Source organism: Spermophilus citellus (genome assembly GCF_964194105.1).
Source record: "Spermophilus citellus genome assembly, chromosome: 9".
In the NCBI taxonomy this organism is placed as follows: domain Eukaryota; kingdom Metazoa; phylum Chordata; class Mammalia; order Rodentia; family Sciuridae; genus Spermophilus; species Spermophilus citellus.
In genome coordinates this window covers 1,998,805-2,021,258 of record NC_138191.1, presented here as the reverse complement: position 1 = coordinate 2,021,258, position 22,454 = coordinate 1,998,805, and the positions used below count along the sequence as shown (strand labels likewise).

Below are 22,454 nucleotides of genomic sequence, written 5' to 3'. Positions count from 1 at the left end.
AGAATGAGAAACAGGCAACGCTTCCTGAGCATGCTTCCCGGTTGTTGTTGTGGGGTTTTTTTGTTTGTTTTGTTTTTGTTTTTGTTTTTGTTTTGGGGGGGGCAAGAACAGAGATCTGCCCTCTGTCCCCGAAGAAAAACAGCCTCATACCCTTCGTCTGCCTCGAAACTAAGGGAAAGTGGGCGAGAAAAAGTGAACATACTGTGAATCTACTATAACATCATCTTTCTAACCATTTCACTAAGTTAAGAGAAATCACTAAATAAAGACATGGGAAATGCCTGCAGGATTTAGAATAAAAAATGTTGTATGTCGGTTTTGCCATTTGACTCCTAGTAAGACCTGCTAGAAATATTTTCTTTTTTATTTCTTCCACATTGTGGAATTATTTATTTGTATATTATTTCTACATATCTGTTTATGGTATTCATGTAAGTTCAGATCTAAAGATTACGGGGAAAACATAACTCATCTAGAATTCATACAGAGAGACACCTTCTCACCAACTATACTAACAGGAACTCATACAAAAACATAAGCCTATTCAGGTGTGGGGAAACACACCTGAATTCCAGTGGGTCCCAAGACTGAGGCAAGAGAATGGCAAGTTCAAGGCCTCAGCAACTTGTGAAACTCTGTGTCAAAATAAAGGGCTGAGAATGTAGCTCAATGGTGGAGGACCTCTGGACTCAGTCTCCAGTACTACCAAAAAAAAAAAAAAAAAAAAAAAATCCCTTAATCCTACTTCAGAGTAATCCAGGTCCAAAGTACCAAAATATAGCTAGACTGGGTTATCATTATGATTATCACAAACTTTTTATTGAATGCTTACTCTGTGCCCAGTACCGTTGGTATCATTCCAGTGCCTCTTGCATCACTAAAAGACAGTATGTGGACATAAAAGATAAATAGTGAAACAAGGTAACATATAACATATGCAAAATAAATTACATAGACAACAGCATAATATGATGGAAAGATACTGGATTAGAAGTCAGATGGTCTGGGGCTGGGGATGTGGCTCAAGCGGTAGCGTGCTCGCCTGGCGTGCGTGCGGCCCGGGTTCGATCCTCAGCACCACATACAAACAAAGATGTTGTGTCCGCCGATAAAATTAAAAAATAAATAAATAAATATTAAAATTCTCTCTCTCTTCTCTCTCTCTCCCTCTCTCACTCTCTCTTTAAAAAAAAAAAAAAAAAAAAAAAGAAGTCAGATGGTCTGTATTGTATCCCAATTCTGAAACTCATCATACATTAGGCTTTGAACAAGTCACTTAAATCAGGGGTTTGGCTGGGTATGGGAGCACACTTCTGTAATTCCAGCAACTTAGAACGCATGCGCAGGAGGGTCGAAAGTTTGAGACCAATCTGGGTAAGTTAGCAAGAGCTTAGCAACTTAGTAAGACCCTGTCTCAAAAATAAAAATGGTCTGGGTTGAAGCTCAGTTGTAAAGCATCCCTGGGTTCAGTCCTCAGCGCAGGCGAGCACACACAAGACAAATCAACCAACCAATCAATCAAGAGTCTGTAAACTACTGCAGGCCAAACCAGCCCATCTCTTTTTGTAAATAAAAGTATTGGAAGTATATGCTCATTGCGTATTTATTAAGTATAGTTACTTTGGGTTACAATGACAGACTTGGGTAGGGGAACCAGGTATATATGGCCTAAACCTAAAATATTTACTATTTGGCTTCTGCCAGATTTGAACTCAGTCTAGGGCTTAGGATGTGGCTAAGTGGTAGTGCACTTATCTAGCAAGCACAAGGCCCTGGGTTTGATTCTCAGCATCACACACACAAAAAAGTGAACTCAGTCTATTTTCTCATCTATAAAACGGCATTAGAATCTGCACTATCAATCTAACAAAATTTCTCATAGGAGTCAAAAGGGTCAAATGTAAAAAGATACAGTGTATTTACTGTGTATAGCATGTTTAACAGGAAGAAGGATGCTGGAGGCTGTGGCCCACACTTGCAATTACAGCTACTAGAGAGCCTAAGGCAAAAGAACTACAAGTTCAAGGCCAGCATCAGCAGTTTAGCAAGACCTCATCTCAGGGTGGCTCAATGACAAAGTGCCTTGAGTTCAATTCCCAGTATAAATAAATAAATAAATAAATAAACAAGCAAGTGAATATAAATAATGGGAGAGGGACTTGAATTAGTCACTGAATGAAGGGTAGGGCTTGGATAACAGAAACAGAAAAGGTGGGCAAAGTGAACCACATGAACAATAGTTTAGAAGCAAGAAGGGTGTACAGTATAGATTCTGGAGCAGAAGGATTGTGCAGGGGAGCAGAGGAAAAAATACAGATTTTGACTAAAGATTTTGTACATTCTTATCATGACATTGGGAGAAATTGAAGGACTTGATGATAAAGGAAGGACAGGCAAAGCATGGTTCTAGGAAAATTAATCTGTTTATCACTGAAAAGGTATTAGAGGTAAGAGAGACTTTTGCTATAGGGAAAATAGAGTGATGGCAATGGAATGGATAGAAAGAAATGGAAGAAATATTTCAAATAAAGAACAAAAAGGACCTGGTGACCAAATGGTACCAAGTTTTAAGCCTAGTTAACTAGAAAAATGTTACTACCCTAGATAGCACTAACTGGAGAGGAGATTATAAAAATGGGAAGTAATTTTATTGGCCATCACTGGAAAAAGCATGAGACTGGAAACTAAGAATTCTGTACCACACATTGTTGGCTTAGACACATCTGTTTTCTTATCTATAAAATAAGGGCATTAAGTTGAATTAGATACAAAAATTGCATCTTATATCTAGAATGCTGATGTGTTCAATAATTTTGTGCCAGCAATATATAAAACTGTCCAACAGAAATTTATATATTCAAATGCCTTCTTATGGGAAAGGTTGGGAATGGAAATGGAGATTTAGCACTCATTAAAATTGAGGCAATAATTAAACCCATGAAAGAAAATGAAACTTTTATGTTAAAGAATATAGTCAGAGAAAAAGGCTATGGTCTGAACCTAGGAGAAACCACACACTTTGTATGGGGTGCAAGTGGAGCCATTAAGAAACTCAGAACTTGCTGCCAGTTAGGTAAGAGGAGAATTAGGATAGTGTGCTGTCATGGGATCCAAGGGAGGAGAGTTTCAGTAGGCAGAATCGAGTGTCAAATGATACAGAGAACATGAAGTACATACCCTTGGTAAAGGACCCTGGACTAAGCTGTTGATTAGGTGGAAGCTGCATTATAATACTGGTTCTGTGAGATCATTGGTGACTCTGGAAGGTGAAACAAACTAAATGTAGTGGAGCCAGGCATGATGGGGCACACCTGTAATCCCAACAAGCCAGAAGGCTGAGGCAGGAGGATCATTAGTTGGAGGCCAGCCTTGGAAACTTTGCAAGACTCTGTCTCAAAATAAAATAAAAAGGGTTGGGGATGGAGCTCAATGATGGAGTGCTTGCTAGCACATGTAAGGACCTGGGTTCAATCCCCAGTACCAGGAAGGGGGAAGGATTATGGACTTGGGAAAATTATGGAGAAAGGAAGAGAAAGAGGACAATCAGATTGAAGATGTCTTCCTTCCTTCTTTTTGAAGGAATTAAACCCAGGGGCACTCTACCACTGAGCCATATACCCAGGCCTTTTTTGGGGAGGGGGGCAGAGTCCTGCTAAATCACCAGCTGGTTTCGTGATCTTCCTGCCTTGGCCTCCCAAGTTGCTAGGAGTTGTTGGAGTACACTACCATGCAGGGCTCAACAAATGTTTTCAAAGTGGAGAGACCTGATTTTACTTATATGGGAAATAATCATGGAGAGGAAATAGTTTTCGTGGAAATTGGGAAAGATCAGAAATAGAGTAATATTGAGAGAAGGGTAGAAACAGATATATTCATGGACTTAATTTTTGCCTCCTGAAGATAATGGGTAGCCTTCCTTAGTCTAGTTACACCTAGCAGGTGCAGTGTTTTGAATAAAGATGAGGCCCAGTGGTTTTTTGTTTGTTTGTTCTTTGAGGCCCAGTGTTTGAAGGGACTTTGAGCTACTCCAGCAATACTTGTTTTGGCTCTTGGGCCCCTCCTCTGGCAGCACAAGGTTATGCATTTATCCATAAGCACCAACATCTCCCATCAAAGCAAAGAGATATCCCAGAGCAGAAGAACCTGCTAGAAGATTACACAGGGGAGAGACACAAAGGGAAAGGTACTAGTCTCTGAACCTGAAAAAAAATAAAAGGAAACCCAACTTTGAATCCTGTAACTGTCCTAAGGCTGTTCCCTCAGAAAACAGCAGCAGGAGTCTCTTTACTTCTCCCCCAGATTTCTATCATCCCATCCAGACTCTAACTTGGTGGAGCTCATACTCACAAACATTCCCATCTCATCTTTTCTGCAACTCGGAGGATAAAGATCGGTATGTGAGGCAGAAAGTTTTCAATGTACCCCAAAGTGTTTAGGTAAATAATTTATTTAATCAGAAAGGATTTATCTCCTCTAAACACAAACACACACATTAAAAGTAAAAAATCTATATATATGTACATATATTTACACAAATTGGGGATCACAGAGGACAACTGCATGGGTGGGTTAGGGGTTGAGGAGACAGGCATCAGAAACAACTGGAGGGCAGCTTTTCAGCTGCTCCTCTATGTGTCCTTTGTGCATCTCACTGGCCATGGTGGGTAGACCAGCAGAGGACACAGTGCAGTCCCAGTCTGTGGGCAGGGTTACTGGCAAACTGTGACAGCGAGGTCCCTCTCCAGACAGTCTCTTCGGATCACCAGTAGATGCTGTAGTGGATGGAACTGGAGTGGCAGGAGCAGAGTGGGTGAAGGACTGCACTCCATGCTGGACGAAAAGGATGACACCAATGCTAGTCCCAGTGCCTACAGGATCATGGCTAAAAGATACGGTACCTGGGGAACTTAGAGGGGGGTTGCAAATAGGGGTGGTGTGGATCCAGGTGAGGTTCATAGCTGGCCATTCTGTGAGATGCCAAGGCTGCTTTGGTTTAAAAACTAAATGTCCTAGCTGTGTCGGGCCCATCTTTTCCAGAGGAGGAGCAGAAGAGGAAGTAGTTTCATTACTGTGGTGGCTTGGAAAATGCTAGGGAAGGAGTGAAATAAGAAAAAAACTGTGAAGAAAGTTTTCAGACTGATTCCAACATTATTGTTTAAAACTTTGCTTTCTTTGGTAACTCGGTTTGCAGTACAAACATACCTTGTTTTGTGCAACAGATAATGTGTTCTTACCTGGCAAGAACATACTAAGTAAAATTTTTAGTAATCAAGTTATACTTTCATTTATTCAGCAAATAGTTGAGAGCCTACTATGTGCCACATACTATATAAGACACTGGATATTCAACAAATAGTCCTACAGATTCTCACTATTTATAAAACAATTCCTTTCAGATGTATGTACGTATGTATGTATGTGTGTATGTGTATGTATATATATATATATGATTTTTTTTTATATAGGGTCTCATTAAGTTGCTGAGAGCCTTGCTAAATTGCTAAGGCTAGCCTTAAACTTGAGATCTTCCTGCCTCAGCCTCCCCAGTAGCTGGGATTATAGACATGTTCCACCACACCCAATGTAGAATTTATTTAAAGAAAAGTTTTGTTTTTGCTAAGGCTGGCCTCAAACTTGTGATCCTCCTGCCCCTGCTTTCTGAGTAGCTGGGATTACAGGCAAGTAGTACTGTGCCTAACTATTTAAAAAAAACAAAAAAGTGGATTTTTAATTGAAAACATCATTCCGCAATTTCTATATTTTATTTTAATTTTTAATTTTTTTTTAGTTATAGGTGGACACAATATATTTTATTTTCTATGTGGTGCTAGGTTCAAATCCAGTATCTCATGCCTACTAGGTGAGTGCTCTACCTCTGAGCCACAGCCCCAGCCCTCTATTTTAAATTCTAATTTTCTATGTTGAATGTTTTATGAAGTATAAATTAATATTCAGGCAAGATCCCTCTACTTGTTTATTTCTGTTCAGTACCAGGGATTAAACCCACTTAACCACTGCGCCATATCACCAGTCCTTTTTAATGTTTTATTTAGAGACAGGGTCTCACTAAGTTGCCTAGGGCATCAATAAGTTGCTGAGGCTGGCTTTAAACTTGAAATCCTCCTGCCTCAGCTTCCTGAGCTGCTGAGATTACAGGCCTTAGCCACTGCAGCCAGTTTGTTTTTTAAAATTTTTTTGTAGTTGTAGATGTGACAGAATGCCTTTATTTCATTTGTTTTATTTTTATGTAGTGCTGAGGATTGAACCCAGTGCCTCACGCATGCTAGGCTAGTGCTCTGCCACTAAGCTATAACCCCAAACCATTCTACTCATTTTTTAATCAAGTTATTTTCACAGCATTAGTAACTGCTATTGATTGAACACAAGGATAGGTCATTATCAAGGACACCCCCCCATTACTCGAATGCCCTCTAAATATCCTGTTATTTGAATGCACAGAAAAAAGGTCACTTCCACACCAGGTCCAAGAATCTATATTCAACACTCTTCTCATGGATGCCCCATAGGTGCCCTCTCCCGGATTCCCAGTGATATACCTCTTATGACCAGTCCTTGAAACCCAGTGTAGACTTATAGGCCTCCAGAGGATTTGATACAAGGATACTTGTACTGGAGTCAAAAGAGGGAGAGGGTGAGAGTTTTAGGGGCAGCAAGGAAGAAAGAGTTTACAGAAAGAAGCTGAGGCATCTTCCTGCATGAATAATTTGTCCAGGTTAAAAAAAAAAAAAAAACCGCCTTCTGTATCTGTACAGAAAGCAGATTCACTGCCACATGAGGGATAGGATTAAACTTTGTGGAGTTCTGCCTAGTGATCCAAACAAAATAGAACAAAAATCATCTAGGAATTAAGACAATGCAGGAAGTTTAGGCATTCCTTTCCTAAGAGAAACTTGAGGAAAAGATCCAGAAGAAAATGCATGAATATTCCCTTTCCTCCATTATTCTCCTGCTTCTTTGTTAGGGTTTAAGTTCTTACCTTGGCCATCTGGTGCCTGCTACCACCCAGTGATGACTTCTGGGCAGCTATATGAGGAAACCAAGTCTTTAACATCCCTTCTACTTGTAGCAGGGTTCCTAGATAACGCTCCCTATGAAAAGGACATTAAAACAAAACAAGTATTAAAAAAGAAACAAGAAAGGATTGGAGAGATCTCCTTTTTATATGGTACTGGGGAAAGAATCAGGTGGACTTACCCCATCTGAGGCTTCTGCAAAACACCTACAATGCGTTGGATCCTGTCCATTGCCACACTCTGTTGGAAACTGCTCAATCCTGGAGTCAGAGAGAAAGATTAAGGACCAAGATTCAATACTGTAGTAAGATAAAGGAAGGCAGAAGGAGTTAAAATTGATTCGCCTAAAGGAATTAAATAAATCACAAATGCAAAAAAAGGAACAATTCAGGCTCTGAATAAAGACTTTAGAGATATACACATTCAAGAGAGACAGATACTAAGGTGGGAACCTAGTCCAAAATAATGCAAATAATCAGGCAATTACCTCTCTCAAAACGACCCATCTTCAGCCCATTCAGTAGATCTGTGAGGGGGCGAATGAATCCTTGGAGCTCTTTACACTGTAGGAAAATAGGATAGAGGCTATGAGAAGACCAAGAATTGTCCATGTGAGTAGCCCTATTTCCTCTGCTTCCAAATTTGGGAGTCAGTACTATCCTCTTAAGGTCCTAACCAGTTGAGTGTTTAGCATTATCATTTCCTTTCTCCTACCTTCTGAGCAAAGAGCAGGTCTCCCTCCGTGGTACAACCCTGGATGTTTACACTGGTTTCCAATTCACCATCTCTTGATCTTTTGATCCCAGATTCTGCCATAGGAGAAGTCAAGCCTTGCTGTTCCAGATGAGATGCTGTATGTTGGTTACTGGAAACCTTGCAACGATGCCTACAGCGGATAGGACCCGGGCTAGGCCGGAAACATCCCATCTGCCCAACAGTGTCTGGCCTGGGCCCTTGGGACCCCTTGTTCTCCCTCTCACTATTGGAGGGGAAGCCAAAATCACCGTTCACTGGGGAGGTGGAAAAAGAGGGAGAAAGAGAGGAGGAGGAATAAGAAGAAACACTAGATGGGGAATCCATAGGTCCAGAAGCAGGGGCTGGAGAGCAGGTCCTGGAGTACCCAAAGATCCGAACCTGCAACTGAAGAGGAAAGCGAGGGAGTGTGAAACCAGAGTCTAAGGATCAGGAAACGGACGGACGGGGAGACGGAGGTGTACTGCACAGGATAACACCTCTATTTCCCCTGCCCAATAGAGACAATAGAAAAAGTCACCTCCCCTACCCCCACCCATGAAAAATCAGGGGCTGCCTCTCTGGCCTCTGCAGATCAGCTCTGGGCCTGACACATCCTCTGTTCTTTTCCCTCGGTTCGGACACCTTCCCCTCCTCTGCTGTTCTCCTGGTTTGTTCCCCAGCTCGACCTCGCCGTTGGCGTCTGAGGCCAGCCACCCGCGAGTGTAAATCTGCACACCTGAACCTACCTAACCTACCTAGCGTCCCTGTGGAAATCGCCCCCACAGGGACCGACCTCCTAACCTTCCCCAATCTCTCTTGATCAATAAATATCCCTGATCAAGGGCTCTACAGTCGCGCCGGCCAGGTGATGCAATCCCTACCAATACCCACATCGGCGCGCATTCACCCAAACCCACCCCCCCGGCCCCAGCCTTCTCCACGGCTCACTCATCGCCCTCTGAGTCTCCTTACCTGGGTCGATCGGCTCGGCCTCGGCTCCGGCTCCGGCTGCTTCTCAGTCTCTCCGGGTCTGGGCTACCCACCTCCGCCCCACTCTCTGTGGGTCCCGCCCCTTCCCCCCTCCCGGACACGTGCGGCTCGGCACGTGCCTCCCCCTGCGTACACCGATTTCGCATCCTCATTGGTTGGCTAGCCGGTAACACGTGACTCCCGTTAGTGAAGTTCACAGCCCATTGGCTACAGCTCACAGGGGCTCGGCCAATAAAGAAGCAGTCAGGTGCCGATTGGCTGGAAGGGAAGCATTCCGTGCTCCGCCCCTACATGCGGCTCCCGGAGAGGACCCGGTGAGGAGAAAAGGGGAAGGATGGAAAAAAGAGTGAAAAAGTAGGAAGGGGAGAAAAAGGGCGGAGCCCTGGGCCTTAAATAGGATAGTGATGCGCAGGAGACTCGCAGCTGGAGTGTTCAGCGGATGGATGTCAGACGGGAAGCGCGTGCCTCGGGGCGTGGGACCCAGGGTTCTGCCTCCCCGGCTGAAACGTCTGCCCCCTCGGTGAGCGCCTCCGCTCACGAGCACAGCACGTGGAACCCGTCAGTTACTTGTGCTGCCACGTGTGTGAGCGAACGGCTGTGTGACACCGTGTAACCGCTCCCAGTCTCCGCGTCTCGGCCCTCGTGACTCCCTGCTCTGTTTCACCTCCCCGTTCTCACTCCTCCGAGTTGGGTGCCTCCTGCCCTGCTGGGTGAGGAGGGTGGGGACGGCGGCCGGGAACACGGCGTGCTCTCCCGGGCTCCCGCTGGGGCGGCTCCTGCAGCCCTTTCCTTACATAACCTGCCACGCACGTTACCAGCTCAGATGCCAGCCCGCCAAGACTGCAGAGGTCAAAGCCGAACTCGGTGCTGCCTGACTTTTCTGCCTCGGCTCTTCAGGCCTGTGCCCTGAATTATCGGATTTTGAGCAAAGGGAACTGAGTGTGGAAAAACCCTGAGCTCCAAGGCTGTGTTCTTCGGCTTCAGTTTATTTGTCCATTGGAGAGGATTCGAAAGACTTTGAAGGAGGGAGGGAGACAGGTCCAGAATTTAAAGAGTCTCAAAAGTAACAGACATCACTATTTGTTGCCCCCTGCAATATTTAAAGAGAACAATGGAAAGGGAGTAAGAGGAAGTAAGACCCGGGGACTGTGGGCTGCTTGAAGCTCTGACACCGGAGAGACCGCAAGAGGGCAGCCCAATTCTTTTTTTTTTTTTAAATACTGTGAACTTATTCATATATTTTTTTAAGTTATACATAACAATAGAATTCATTTTCACATAATTAGAAAAGCACAGAATATAATTTGTTCTAATTCAGGCCCCAGTATTTCCCATTTTCCTCCCATCCTTCCACTCTGTTCCCTTTCCTCTACTGATTTAATATACGGGTGTGTGTGTGTGTGTGTGTATGTATGTATGTGTGTATATATATATAAATTGGACACAATAGTTTTATTTTGTTTATTTTTATGTGGTGCAGAGGATTGAACCCAGAGCCTCAAACGTGCTAAGAGCTCTACCGCTGAGCCACAACCCCAGCCCTAAAAGTATTTTTTTTATTCCCATCCTTCCTCTCCTTTTACTGATCTTTGTACTATTTACTTATAGTTTTTCTTTCTTTTTTTAATTGTGTCTGTGGATGTCCATGATGATGACATGCACTGTGATATATTCATATATATATATAGGAATGTTAGATTCACTGTTTCCTATCTAGCTCATCCCTCCTCCCTTCCCTTCATTCTCTTTTGTCTACTCCACTGATCTTTATTCCCTCTTAGTTTTGATTAGCTTCTGATTATCAGAGAAAGCATTTAACCTTTGATTTTTTTGGGATTGACTTACTTCACTTAGCAGGATGGTCTGCAGTTCCAACTATCAGCACATGCCATAAAGTCACTCTTCATTATGGCTGAGTAATACTCCACTGTGTACATAGGCCACATTTTATTTATCCATTCATGTTGAAGGGCACCCCGGTTGGCTCCATACCTTGGCTATTGTGAATTATGCTGCTGTAAACATTGATGTGGGGGCAGCCCAGTTCTGATTAGGGTCCTAGGATAGCCACTTAAGGTGTGACTATTTCAAATCTGTTCTTTGTGTGTGTGTTTGTGGGGGGGGAGGTGCTAGAGATTGAACCCATGGTCTTGTGCATGTGAGGCAAGCACTCTACCAACTGAGCTATATCCCCAGCCCCTCAAATCTGATCTAATAATTAATATTTTACTTATTTTTAACAATATGCTTATTTTATAAAAAGAAAAAAAAGTTTTCTAAATAAACCATAACCCTATTTCCCAAGCATAGTGTCTCAATACCACATAAAACAATAGAATCACAGGGAATTATGGACTCTGGATAAACCTGTCATCTGTGGGTGTTCATTTTAGCCCAAATTCCAGGTATATTTACAATTCCTAATTCCTTCAAATCTATTGTCACCTAATTCTCTCCTTTTTTTAATATTTATTTTTTAGTTCTCAGCGGATACATCATCTTTGTTTGTATGTGGTGCTGAGGATCGAACCCGGGCCACACGCATGCCAGGCGAGCGCGCTACCGCTGAGCCACATCTCCAGCCTCCTAATTCTCTTTCTAATCTACTCTTCCTGTCCCCAAATTCTGATACTCTCTTTAGTGTGTGACTTTAGAATAGATTCCCATGAAGTAGACAGTGACTAGATGATTTCATTTATTTTTTTATTTTCCAATTTCTTCTAGTCAAACTCCCATCCAAGGAGTCACAGCAGCCTTCTCTCACCTAAAAAAGCAAAGAGAAGAAAACAGGGTGAGGGAACCCAGGAAGTCCTTCACGTCCCTCTCCATCTCTATGAAAACTCCTCCAATTTATATTCTGAGCTGGGATTCCCCTGTTGTATCTCTTGGGGGATATATGTTCCTTCCCCTCGTCACTCCTTCCTCCTCCTCTGAATCTCTTTATGCTCCATAGTTATTTAGAACCCCAACTTAACATTCCTTCTTATAACAGCTGTCTCTTCCCTGCTCCTTTGCCCATGATCACCCCAATCCATTAGGGAACCACCACCCTTCTGACTTGGAACTTTGCCTCTGAACTCCACCAGGTTGTAGGACCCACCCATTTTGCCCTTTGAACCATGGCCAGAATGAAACCAGCTCTGATTCCTCAAGACATATTGGAAGCCTAGAGAGGTTTCTTCTCTGTTCCATCTGCCTCTGCTCTAGGGGGTCATGAAGTCCTCCCAGTTTAGAAAATTTAATGACTCATAATCTTTGCCTCAATATCTCACAAACTTCTTTAAAATTAGATAATGAGGATTTTTTTTTTCCTAAATGTGATCCTTCTGTCTTTTGTTTTGGTACTGGGGATTGAAACCACGGCACTTAATCACTGAGCCACATCCCCAGCCCTTTTAAAAACTTTTTTATTATGAGACAGGGTCTTGCCAAGTTGCGTAGGGCTTCACTAAATTGCAGAGGCTGGCTTTGAACTTGAAATCCTCCTGCCTCAGCCTCTGGAGTCACTGGGATTAGAGGCATGTGCCATCATGCCCAGCTCCTTCTTCTATATTTAAGCAGCTGAGAATTGATGAGGCTGGCAACACGAGACAAGGATAACTAGTAAGAATTACTTCATAGACTCCCCGAAGGCCAGTGGCTGCACTCTCACCTTTACATGAAATACATCCCCCCTTGAAGGAGGACCCATGACAGGAGAAGAGAAACAGGACTCTGCAGACTGGACACAGCATCATTCAGATCTGGACTCTGCTAAAATACAGATGCCCCCACATCAGGCCAGTGTCATCCTATTACTTCCCACTTCTCAGGAGGATAGGCATATCTTTACACCAACCTCTTTCTTACTGTTGGCCTCAAGGGAAGTTCTGACTCTCCTCTCCACTACTATAAGATGTTCTTTCTTTGATCCCTGACCATACCAGGGAGACCCCAACTCAATTCAGTGACACTATTTTTATCTATTATGTGCATGACACTGCTCTTGGTGCTATGGGGGGATATAAATACAAATAAAATGTGGTTCCTGTTCTCAAGAGGGTTACAATCCAAAGTGAACAAACTGTATACTTTAAAAACATGTGTTTGTGCCTATTGTCAATCTTTTGTTTTCCATTCCTACCAGCGCCTCCCACTTATGGTCAGCTCTATCTAGGTTGCTCTTTTGACCCTGTTGCCCTTTCCAGCTGTCGCCATTTTATTTTTCCATTACCAGGATTTTTCAGGTGGTTAGTCTATATCTGCTTCTATTTCCTCATAATTTACCTTCTCTTAACTCAATTAAAACTACTTTCTTAGGGATTACCAAAGTTCTCCTTCTCCTTGGCCTCTTGGTAGCATTTGGTTGATTATAGTTAAGCTTTCTCTTCTAGACTCTATAACACAGACTTGGCCAGCTGCCTGCCTCTCCAGTCAATCATTCTCTATTTGATTGGTTCCTCTTCCTCTTTCTACTAACTGTAGCCACGTTCATTGGTCTTTTGAGCTTCTGTGCATACTGGCTCTATTGAGCTCGTTTACTTTCATAACTGTGACTTTGCACTTAGAACTCTAGCTCTGACGTAGTTCAGCTGCCTAAAGGACACCCTCATGGGGCCAGCAGAATCCCTTTAACTTAGCCAATACCAAATTTATAACTTCCCTCCTAAACCACACTGGCTTCCCATAGTTTCCATTTTCTCAAACATGTTTATTTTTTTATTTTTTTTTAAAGAGAGTGAGAGAGGAAAGAGAGAGAGAGAGAGAGAGAGAGAGAGAGAGAGAGAGAGAATTTTTAATATTTATTTTTTAGTTCTCGGCGGACACAACATCTTTGTATGTGGTGCTGAGGATCGAACCTGGGCCGCACGCATGCCAGGCAAGCACGCTACCGCTTGAGCCACATCCCCAGCCCTACTTTCATCATTTCTTTACCATATGAAGGACTTACTAGGCTCCCTATTGCTTATAAGGCCAAACTTCAGTCCAACATTTCAGACTATCCATAATTTAGTCCTATCTTGCCTTATGCAAAGTTATCAAGCAAATATTAGGAGTTTGTACTTTTTTTTAAACTTAATTCCTACTCTTTCCATCTCTAGACTCTCTTCTTCAATCACACCCCATTCACTAAACATATCATACTTGTATTATTTCCTTCACCTATGAAGCTTGTTCACTCTTATAGTAACTGTTCCTCCTCCTAATTGCACTTGTTCTTTCACAATTTCCCATCAAGTTTAGTTCATCTAAAGCATCATCACCTCCTAAACCTTCCTGACAATTCTACCTTGTACAAGCTCTCTTCCTACAATGTCTAAAACACTTACCTATGTCATATGTTCTCAAACTTATAGGTAATTTAATATTGTATTAAATTCATTTTATTCTAAATATTTCATAAATGTAATCATGCATCTTGTAAATGCCTCAGGGCAATAGCAACATCATAGGTTTCTTTCCATCAGTACCCTCAGCAGCCTTAGACACAGACCACATACATATTAAGTACAACTGAACTGAAATTTAACTGGAATGGATCTTCCCCGTGTTTGTATGGATGTTAGATCTCAGTGAGATATTTGATGGCCAAGTTGAGATGAACACCTGCGTTGCAGCAGTAGCTATCTGGTTTCCACCTCCACCAAAGCCTAGTATTGCAGCCCTCTCTCTACTCCATGTCACCAGCCCTGGGATCTATCTGGGTAAGGGATGAATTCTCTCCCTCCTCTCTAATTCCCATTCAACTTACTGTTTCCATTGTTACTGCTTTCACGGTGACAGGCTTCTGATGATCTGCATGTTCTGTTTTAAGAATAATGGTAGTCTCCACTGCTTGTGTTGTTTCTTCCTTATCCAAACTGTTCTTCTCTCAGTAGGATTGGGAAATAGAGTTATTGTCACTTCCATCCAACATCCTCATAGATTCTCTATTTTCCCCTGCACCAGTACTCAACCAGGTCACCCTTCCCACTCGCAAAGACTTAAGCTCTGGGATTCTCCCTACTCTGTACTTTCCTGGATAATGTATTACCTATCCCGTTCAACAAGTCCTTTTTGGGTTTTTTTGTTTTGAGGTACTTGATGGGAACTGAAAACCAGGTATGCTTTACCACTAAGCTATATCCCCAGTTCTTTTTATTTTATTTTGAGGCGAGGTCTTCCTAAATTGCTGAGGCTGGCCTTGAATTTGAGATCCTCCTGCCTCAGCCTTCCGAGTTGCTGAGATTACAGCTCAACAAATCTTTTGACTGCCCCTCTTTCTTAGTTCTTAGTAAAGCTACTGGGCTTGGCTTCCTTCTCCTCCCCAGTTATTATTGACAAGTCTGTTTGGGACCCACTTTCTAGTTTCTCTCAATCGACCAAATTTTCTTTCTTGCTAATCAAGGTTACATTTCAACATTGCCCAGTTTCTTTTTAACTTTGATTTATCCTGCCACTCTAAAATGTAGAGGTCACTCACCAACCTGTCCTCTGACTCAAACATGGAGTAATCAATGGTGAAATTTGCACTAAAGTCATCTGGGGAGGAGAAAAAAAAATTAGTAGTAACAATGGAAAAAGGGAATTCTAGATCCAGTAATGAAAGGGGAAGAAATTGCACAGAACGCTTTAACTTGCTCAAGTTGTAAAATATATTGGTAAATTCCACTTCTAATTAACTTTAGTGTCAAAATGTTTATAAATACTGTGTTTATATTTTCATTCAAATTTATAAATTTGAAACTGTCCAAAGTGTTTCAACCATTTTCCAAAGAATTAAAAATCACTAGCTTGAAAAAATAAAAGCATGAGTTTTGATAATTTTTGTTCCTAGCCAAACTTCCCTCTCATTCAGTTTTTCTGTTTCAAAGGGAAGGGCATAGTCTTAGAAGTAAGTATTCACAAAGCCTTTCTCCACCCCACTTGGGATCAGGGGCACTCACCATAATTAGGAGTGACTGTGTAATAATAGGCCACCTGATAATAATCTTCTGTCAATCCTTCTTCATCCTCATATTCTTGTCCTATGGAGATAAGGACTATAGGTCAAGGGACATCTGGAACACCTTAACAACAAAAGGACATCTGAAGTTGATCCTAAATCTACCAGTTTTTCTTCTTTTGGCCTCCCCTTCAAGGGTCTTGTTATCTCCCTGACTCTGCACTTGTAAATTGTTCTGTCTTCTGGATTCCATATCTGAACTGAGGCCTGCTACTCTGTGCCCTTCCAAATCAGGAACTCTTGAGAAAGAAACAGGTCCCTTCACATACTATAAACCCAAAGAGAGAACTAAACCTACAAAAGGAAGAAGATAGAGATCAGAAACTGAAAACACCAAATCTTCTATTCTATTCAATATGTTACAGAATTTACTGTACTTGTGATTTTTTTTTTTTTAAACAGTGCTGGGGATTGATCCCTAGGCCTTGCACTTGCTAGGCAAGTGTTCTATCTCTGAGCTACGCCTGCAACCTAAGAAATCAACTTTTATCAGTGTCTCTCACAAATAACTAATAGACATTCCACCTTCACTGCTAACTAGCAGAATAACCTTGAGAAACTATTTAACTATCCGCTTTCTTAAAATGAGTCAGCTGGGCTGGAGCTGGGGTTCAGTGATAGAATACTAGCCTAGCATGCCTGAGACACTGGGTTCAATCCTCAGCAGCACATAAGAATAAAGCTATTGCGTCCACCTAAAACTAAAAATAAATATTTAAAAAAAATGAGTCAGCTGGACTAAATGACCCTTCTCCATTAGTTTGTCTTTCTTTTCCATAAAAATATGTGGCATCGATGATGGAATCAAGAACTCTAGGTCTCCTCCTAAACACTTCCCTGAGCTCCTTGAACATTTTCCCTCCAATCCTAAACTAATGACACAAGCATCTAGGGGAAAGGGAAACAATGAGACACACACCTGGCAGACTGGGGAACAAAAGAGGGAAGGAGCCATGCTACTCTTGGGACCCTGTTCCTGAGGGCAGCCAGTTTTCCACCACCCTAAAGGTCAACCCACAGCCATGTCTTCACTAATAGGTTGTGTGGGTGTGTGCGAGCCTCCTACTCTCTGGGAAAGGAGATACCCTGCTTCTTTTACAAAGTTTCAGGCTGCTCCAGCTTCTAAGAGTCCACCTCTCTCCGTTAGTCTCCTGTTAGTTCCTTTTGTTTTGTTCAACTTTATGGTGAAAAAGGGAGTTGAATCTTGCTAACGGACCTCCCTGCCCTTCATCATCTGAAAATCTTCTCTTCTTTGACTGGACTCTGTTTATCTCCCTGTTTCCTGGCTCTACCAACCAGATCTCTGTTCTGCCCCATCATTGGACTCTGGCACAGATAAGAAAACGCAATCACTCCCCATTGAAATACACTACTCATCTTCTCCCCAGGTTTTTTTCTCCCACCCCATTTATGGTAGAAGACCAAGTGCAAAAGCTCAGAAAGAGAAGGGGACTTACCCAGGATAAGTGGCATAGCAAGGATGGCTACAAAGAGGACATCCATTCTGGATTTTGCACTATAGCTTTGAAAGTAAAAAGAGGAAATTACTCTGTTTCCCACCAAACTTACCCCGCCTCCCCTGCTGCTCCAAAGCTGGGAGGGAATTACATGACTCTTCTCCCTGGGGGCAGAATTCTCCGCCTACTTACTGACTAGATCTTCAGTTACTACCCGTCTTTAGCCAGAGCTGAGAGAGGCAAAAGATGCGGACTTGTTCATGAAACTCCTCAGCCCTAGATTGGGTTCATGCAATACTCCCACTGCTGCTACCAAAGAAGTCTACCTATTCTTTTTTCCTCCTAGTCCTTGCAAAAAGCTCGCCTTCTTGCTGTTCCTCATTTACCACTCACCATCCAGAGTTGCTTTTCTCTCTGAGGATTAATCATAGTCTCTTTTACCAATTTCTTTGGAAATGCTCAAAGGAGGGGGGGGTTTCCTAGACTGAAAATAGTCCCTCTTCTCTGCCTGGAGGATGGGAGCAATATTTACCTATTGTTGTTTGACTCTCAAAACACCTGCTGAATTGCTTCTGATAAAAACCTCTCAGCCAAGGCTAGTTATTTCCTCTCTGGTCAGTGCTGACCTCATCTCACCTTTTTCTTAACTTCCTCTGTATATGGAGTGGAAAAAGTAGTGCACAGAATGTCTTTCCCTGTAATTGATGCCATACTCCACCTTCCCTTTTCAGTCATTTGGTATAGTTCCCTTAATTAAGGACTACAGGGGTAGAGTTCTTATCATTGTTTCTTGATTTCCCATTTTCATTCAATTCAGTTCAGAAACAGTAACATGTATTAGATGCAGTTTGCTAGGCAATTCAGAGCTCGCAGGCAATGGAATAAGAAAAGAATACAGTGTTTTGTTTTGAAACAGTTAATAAATATCTGCTTAGCATCTACCATGAGTCAGTCACTATGCAAGTCTCTCTGAGATCACCCATACTCAAGAGATCACCCATATACAGGACAGGTTAGAGCCTGCTTTTATGTGTCAGGAGACGCTATGCTAACAGCTCAAAAAGTTGCCTAACCCCCATGTCTTTCCCTGACTGAGTCCTTAGCACTGGCCAAGATGCTCCCGTCCTCTCAAGCTTATTGGGGAAAGATTTCTCAGTGACTTTCTGTGCAAATATATTGTTCAGCTTCTTTCCAGAATTTTTTGGAAAAAGCATGAAACATCTATGTGAGTGTATACATATGAAATGATAAATCCCTTCCAGGAATCCTAGTTCTCTTCAAGTAATTTCTATAGGGCTTTTTTCCCTTTTTCTTTCAGAAACAATATTTCAGATTCTCTCATTTTCCCATCCTAGGAGTCCTTTGCCTTGCCTAAGGATCCTTGCCTAAGGATCAACCTCTCACCATTCAAATAGAATGACCATACCCTCCTCTCCTACTTTAACTTTCCTTCATTCTAATAGGGAAACCTCTCTCTCTCTGTAGTCTGAGGAAAAGATGCCCACTGAAGTTTATTTTTCAGAAAATAAATAGAGGAAGTATGACATAAAAGGAATTGAATGACTGGGGGGTGGGGTGGGGGATGTGTGCTTTTTTCTCTCAACCCCATTGTTCTGATTGCTTTTTAACTTCTCAATTCCTTCTAAATTCCTTTGCAATATTTCTCTCCAGGCCCTTTTGCTTCTCTCTGATTGTCATCACAGATGAAGACTTTATTAGCCATACGATGTATTCCTGTCCAAAGAGCTCCTGCTTTTTTTAAGTCCAACCTCCATCCTTTAGGCAGCAACTGTAGCCAACTTCCTCTGATTCAAGTAAGAACAATACCCGTCTCTATCTCCTTGCCACCCCATCCTGTGTTCTTTGTATTTGTCTCTTGGATTCAAACAGGATCTTCCCCTTCTGAAGCCCTTCAAGAAGCAGCAGAATTGCTACCACCCTTCCCTACAAAGCGATGACAGGAAATCGCGGCCAAGGGGCAGCCGGACTCCGGGGTCCGCGCCGGCGCCAGGCCCAGCCCCGCCCGGGCAGCTCGGGCTCGGGCCGGGGACTACAACTCCCGGCAGGCCGTGCGGACACGCCCACAGCCAGCAGCCCCGCCCACGCGCGTCTCCGCGGCCTTCCGGGGGTGGGGACTGGAGGGGAGGTGGCCATGGGGCTGCGGCCGGGGTTTTTTCCCCTCCTCGGCTTCCGTAGACCGAGTCGGGCGGACCCTCTGGGGCTTCGGTACCCCCCTTCCCCTTCCCCGGGGTCCGGGGGTGACATTGCACCGCGCCCCTGGTGGGGTCGCGTCGCCGCCCCCACGCGGACTCCCCGGTGGCGCGCCGCTGCGTCCTGCGCCTGCGGCCGGGGCTCCTCCCCCGCTGCCCAGCCATGGGGGCTGCGGTGTTTTTCGGGTGCACTTTCGTCGCCTTCGGCCCAGCCTTCGCGCTTTTCCTGATCACTGTGGCTGGGGACCCTCTCCGCGTTATCATCCTGGTCGCGGGGTGAGTAGCGGGTGGTCGAAGAGGCGTGAGACCGTCGAAGAGAGAAGCGGAAGGGGCTGGAGGAGCTGGGCGAGCCCCGGCCCCGGGCTGGACGGTCGGACGCGGTCCGGGCGGTCCGCCCCTCCCGGCGGTCGGTCTCCGCCGTGCAGCGACCGCAGATTTCCTCCTGTGCGCTCCCGGCGGGACCGGGCGGCCCAAGGCCAAGACTCCTGAGGGGCTGTGCTGACCTCGGCTGGCCGAGCCCGGTCCCTGCGGGAGGAGCCAGGCGTGGACACCTCACCCTTCAGGGCTCTGATTCTCATCTCTCTGAAGACTGTGTGACCAGATTTGTACCCCTTCCCTACATCCAGGTTCCTACAGACGAGTTCCTTGGTGCAGACACCCACCCTTTTTAGTCCCTGCTCTCTGACCATCCAGAAGTCTAACTTCCATTTTTCATGCTGCAGCCTTGGCTGGTTCCCTTCCTTGATTTCTCTGGCTGCCCTTACCCTTGCCCTTGTCTTTTCTCAGGGCATTTTTCTGGCTGGTCTCCCTGCTCCTGGCCTCTGTGGTCTGGTTCATCTTGGTCCATGTGACGGACCGGTCAGATGCCCGTCTCCAGTATGGCCTCCTGATTTTTGGTGCTGCTGTCTCTGTCCTTCTTCAGGAGGCCTTCCGCTTTGCCTACTACAAGCTGCTTAAGTAAGAAGATGGGGTGGTCTGGAGGGAAGAGGGGCAGAGGATTGCACTGTGGGAAATGGGGTAGCCCTTGGGTGGTGGTTTGTAAGAGGCACCGGGGGAAGACATTAGAGGGAAAGGAGCTCTCCTGCCCTCCCTCATGCTTCCCCTACTCCACCTCATCCCAGGAAGGCAGATGAGGGGTTAGCATCGCTGAGTGAGGACGGAAGATCTCCCATCTCCATTCGCCAGATGGCCTATGGTGAGCCGAGGGAGAGGGACCTGCGGAGGGAGTTGGACAGCCCCCTCCCCTAGGGAAATCTCCAAACATCCACATATTCTGAGTGACTTCTTTTTTCCCTTCATACCTGATTCCAAGGAGAGGTGGTCTGGAGGGAGAGTAGGTGTGGGAGAAATGTAACTGGGAATGGGGAGGAGGTCATGGGTAATAAGGCTGTAGTGATTTCTGACATTGATGGCACCCTCCCTCCCCACAGTTTCCGGTCTCTCCTTCGGTATCATCAGTGGTGTCTTCTCTGTTATCAATATTTTGGCTGATGCACTTGGGCCAGGTGTGGTTGGGATCCATGGAGACTCACCCTATTACTTCCTAACTTCAGGTAAGGCTCACTTCTAATCTTACCTTCATGTCCCATTTATCCCTGGCCCTGATCTGATTTATTGGCCTTCCCTGGGAGACTTCTTTGGCTTCACATCTCAGGAGGCTGGGAGAAGATCAGGGATGTCTCATCCCCATCTTCCTCCCTGCAGCCTTTCTGACAGCAGCCATTATCCTGCTCCATACCTTTTGGGGAGTTGTGTTCTTTGATGCCTGTGAGAGGAGACGGTACTGGGCTTTGGGCCTGGTGGTTGGGAGTCACCTACTGACATCAGGACTGGTGAGTTGGAGATAGGGGCCATGTTAGGGAGAAAAGCATTTAATGGCAAGTGGGATGGGGGTATGTGTCCTCTCTGAAAATTTCCGATTTACATTGGGCAGAGGCAGAAAGGTGAGTCTCTACACATTAGTTATGTCACCTGCTCTGAGGATGCTCTGGGGAAGAGTTTGAACGGATTAGGCAAACTATAATGCAGAGGGCCTGAGATGAGCGGCAGTCGTCGTAATCTTTGAGGGAGTGGAAAATCAAATCCCTTTAACCACAAGATGTTGGTGTTCTGAAGGGAAAGACTGGGGAATCTGAGTAAGATGTCTGGGGGAGGCTTGGGTTAGAGGTACAAAAAGAATATAGGGATTAGTCAGGGAAAGAATCTAACTTCTTTTATACTCTTACCCTCATTCTCAGACTTTCCTGAACCCCTGGTATGAGGCCAGCTTGCTGCCCATCTATGCAGTGACTGTTTCCATGGGGCTCTGGGCCTTCATCACAGCTGGAGGGTCCCTCCGAAGTATCCAGCGCAGCCTCTCTTGTAAGGACTGACTACCTGGAATGATCGCCTGACAGATCCCACCTGCCTGTCCACTGCCCATGACTGAACCCAGCCCCAGCCCGGGTCCATTGCCCACTTTCTCTCTCTTCGTTGGTGTACCCCAACAACCTTCAGGGTTTTGCTTTGTCCATTTGTGACCTTTAGTTTCTGAGCTTTACCAGGAGTAGCCTGGGTTCAGCCAGTCAGTGACTGGTGGGTTTGAATCTGCACTTACCCCACCACCTGGGGACCCCCGTGTTGTCCAGGAATCTCTATGTGTCAGTGCTCTGCTCTCACCCTGCCCATGACTCACCCCCCTTCCCCTCTGCAGGCCGACGGCAGGAGGACAGTCGGGTGATGGTGTATTCTGCCCTGCGCATCCCACCCGAGGACTGAGGGAACCTGGGGGGGACCCCTGGGCCTGGGGTGCCCTCCTGATCTCCTCGCCCTGTATTTCTCCATCTCCAGTTCTGAACAGTGCAGGTTGCCAAGAAAAGGGACCTAGTTTAGCCTTTGCCCTGGAGATGAAATGGATGGAAGCTCAAGGGTAGATGATCTCTGAGTTTTCCAGTACCCCCTCCCCAGACTGGACATCTTGGTCTTTTTCTCAGGTCTGAAGGGAACCATTTTTTGGTGTGATAAAGACCCCAAACTGCCTTTTATTTTTTTTTTAAGTGGAGGGAGGGAGGAGGTATGTTGGAAC

At 44.6% G+C, this 22,454-nt stretch overlaps 3 protein-coding genes and 1 long non-coding RNA gene across 10 annotated transcripts in view; 2 read left to right on the top strand and 2 right to left on the bottom strand.

The window, feature by feature from the left end:
• Positions 1 to 22,454, top strand: part of LOC308656238 — a 182,792-nt gene that overhangs the window by 10,996 nt on the left and 149,342 nt on the right. The window lies entirely within an intron of this gene.
• CIART (circadian associated repressor of transcription) lies at positions 4,430 to 8,879 on the bottom strand. Of its 2 annotated transcripts, XM_081307590.1 has the most exons (6): positions 8,742 to 8,879; positions 7,749 to 8,174; positions 7,522 to 7,597; positions 7,216 to 7,294; positions 6,998 to 7,109; positions 4,430 to 5,088 (listed from the first exon to the last, which is right to left on the bottom strand). In XM_081307590.1, the coding sequence occupies exons 2-6, from the start codon at positions 8,112 to 8,114 to the stop codon at positions 4,570 to 4,572; spliced, it is 1,152 nt and encodes a 383-aa protein (XP_081163716.1). In that variant the 5' UTR covers positions 8,115 to 8,174; positions 8,742 to 8,879; the 3' UTR covers positions 4,430 to 4,569. The 2 variants fall into 2 exon arrangements, with proteins under 2 accessions (XP_081163716.1, XP_081163717.1); XM_081307591.1 differs by lacking the exon at positions 8,742 to 8,879 and having other exon boundaries at positions 7,749 to 8,726.
• On the bottom strand, positions 11,454 to 20,172 carry LOC308656360 (uncharacterized protein C1orf54). Of its 6 annotated transcripts, none has more exons than XM_081307397.1 (7): positions 20,053 to 20,143; positions 17,181 to 17,245; positions 15,665 to 15,745; positions 15,202 to 15,260; positions 14,491 to 14,607; positions 12,412 to 12,512; positions 11,454 to 11,523 (listed from the first exon to the last, which is right to left on the bottom strand). In XM_081307397.1, exons 2-6 carry the CDS (start codon positions 17,224 to 17,226, stop codon positions 12,414 to 12,416), a joined length of 402 nt encoding a protein of 133 aa, XP_081163523.1. In that variant the 5' UTR covers positions 17,227 to 17,245; positions 20,053 to 20,143; the 3' UTR covers positions 11,454 to 11,523; positions 12,412 to 12,413. The 6 variants fall into 6 exon arrangements, with proteins under 6 accessions (XP_081163523.1, XP_081163522.1, XP_081163524.1 ...); XM_081307396.1 differs by lacking the exon at positions 20,053 to 20,143 and adding an exon at positions 19,008 to 19,104; XM_081307398.1 differs by lacking the exon at positions 20,053 to 20,143 and adding an exon at positions 17,713 to 17,734.
• Positions 19,336 to 22,453, top strand: APH1A (aph-1 homolog A, gamma-secretase subunit). Its single transcript, XM_081307395.1, has 7 exons — positions 19,336 to 19,666; positions 20,177 to 20,347; positions 20,512 to 20,585; positions 20,821 to 20,943; positions 21,095 to 21,222; positions 21,628 to 21,751; positions 22,083 to 22,453. Exons 1-7 carry the CDS (start codon positions 19,554 to 19,556, stop codon positions 22,145 to 22,147), a joined length of 798 nt encoding a protein of 265 aa, XP_081163521.1. The 5' UTR covers positions 19,336 to 19,553; the 3' UTR covers positions 22,148 to 22,453.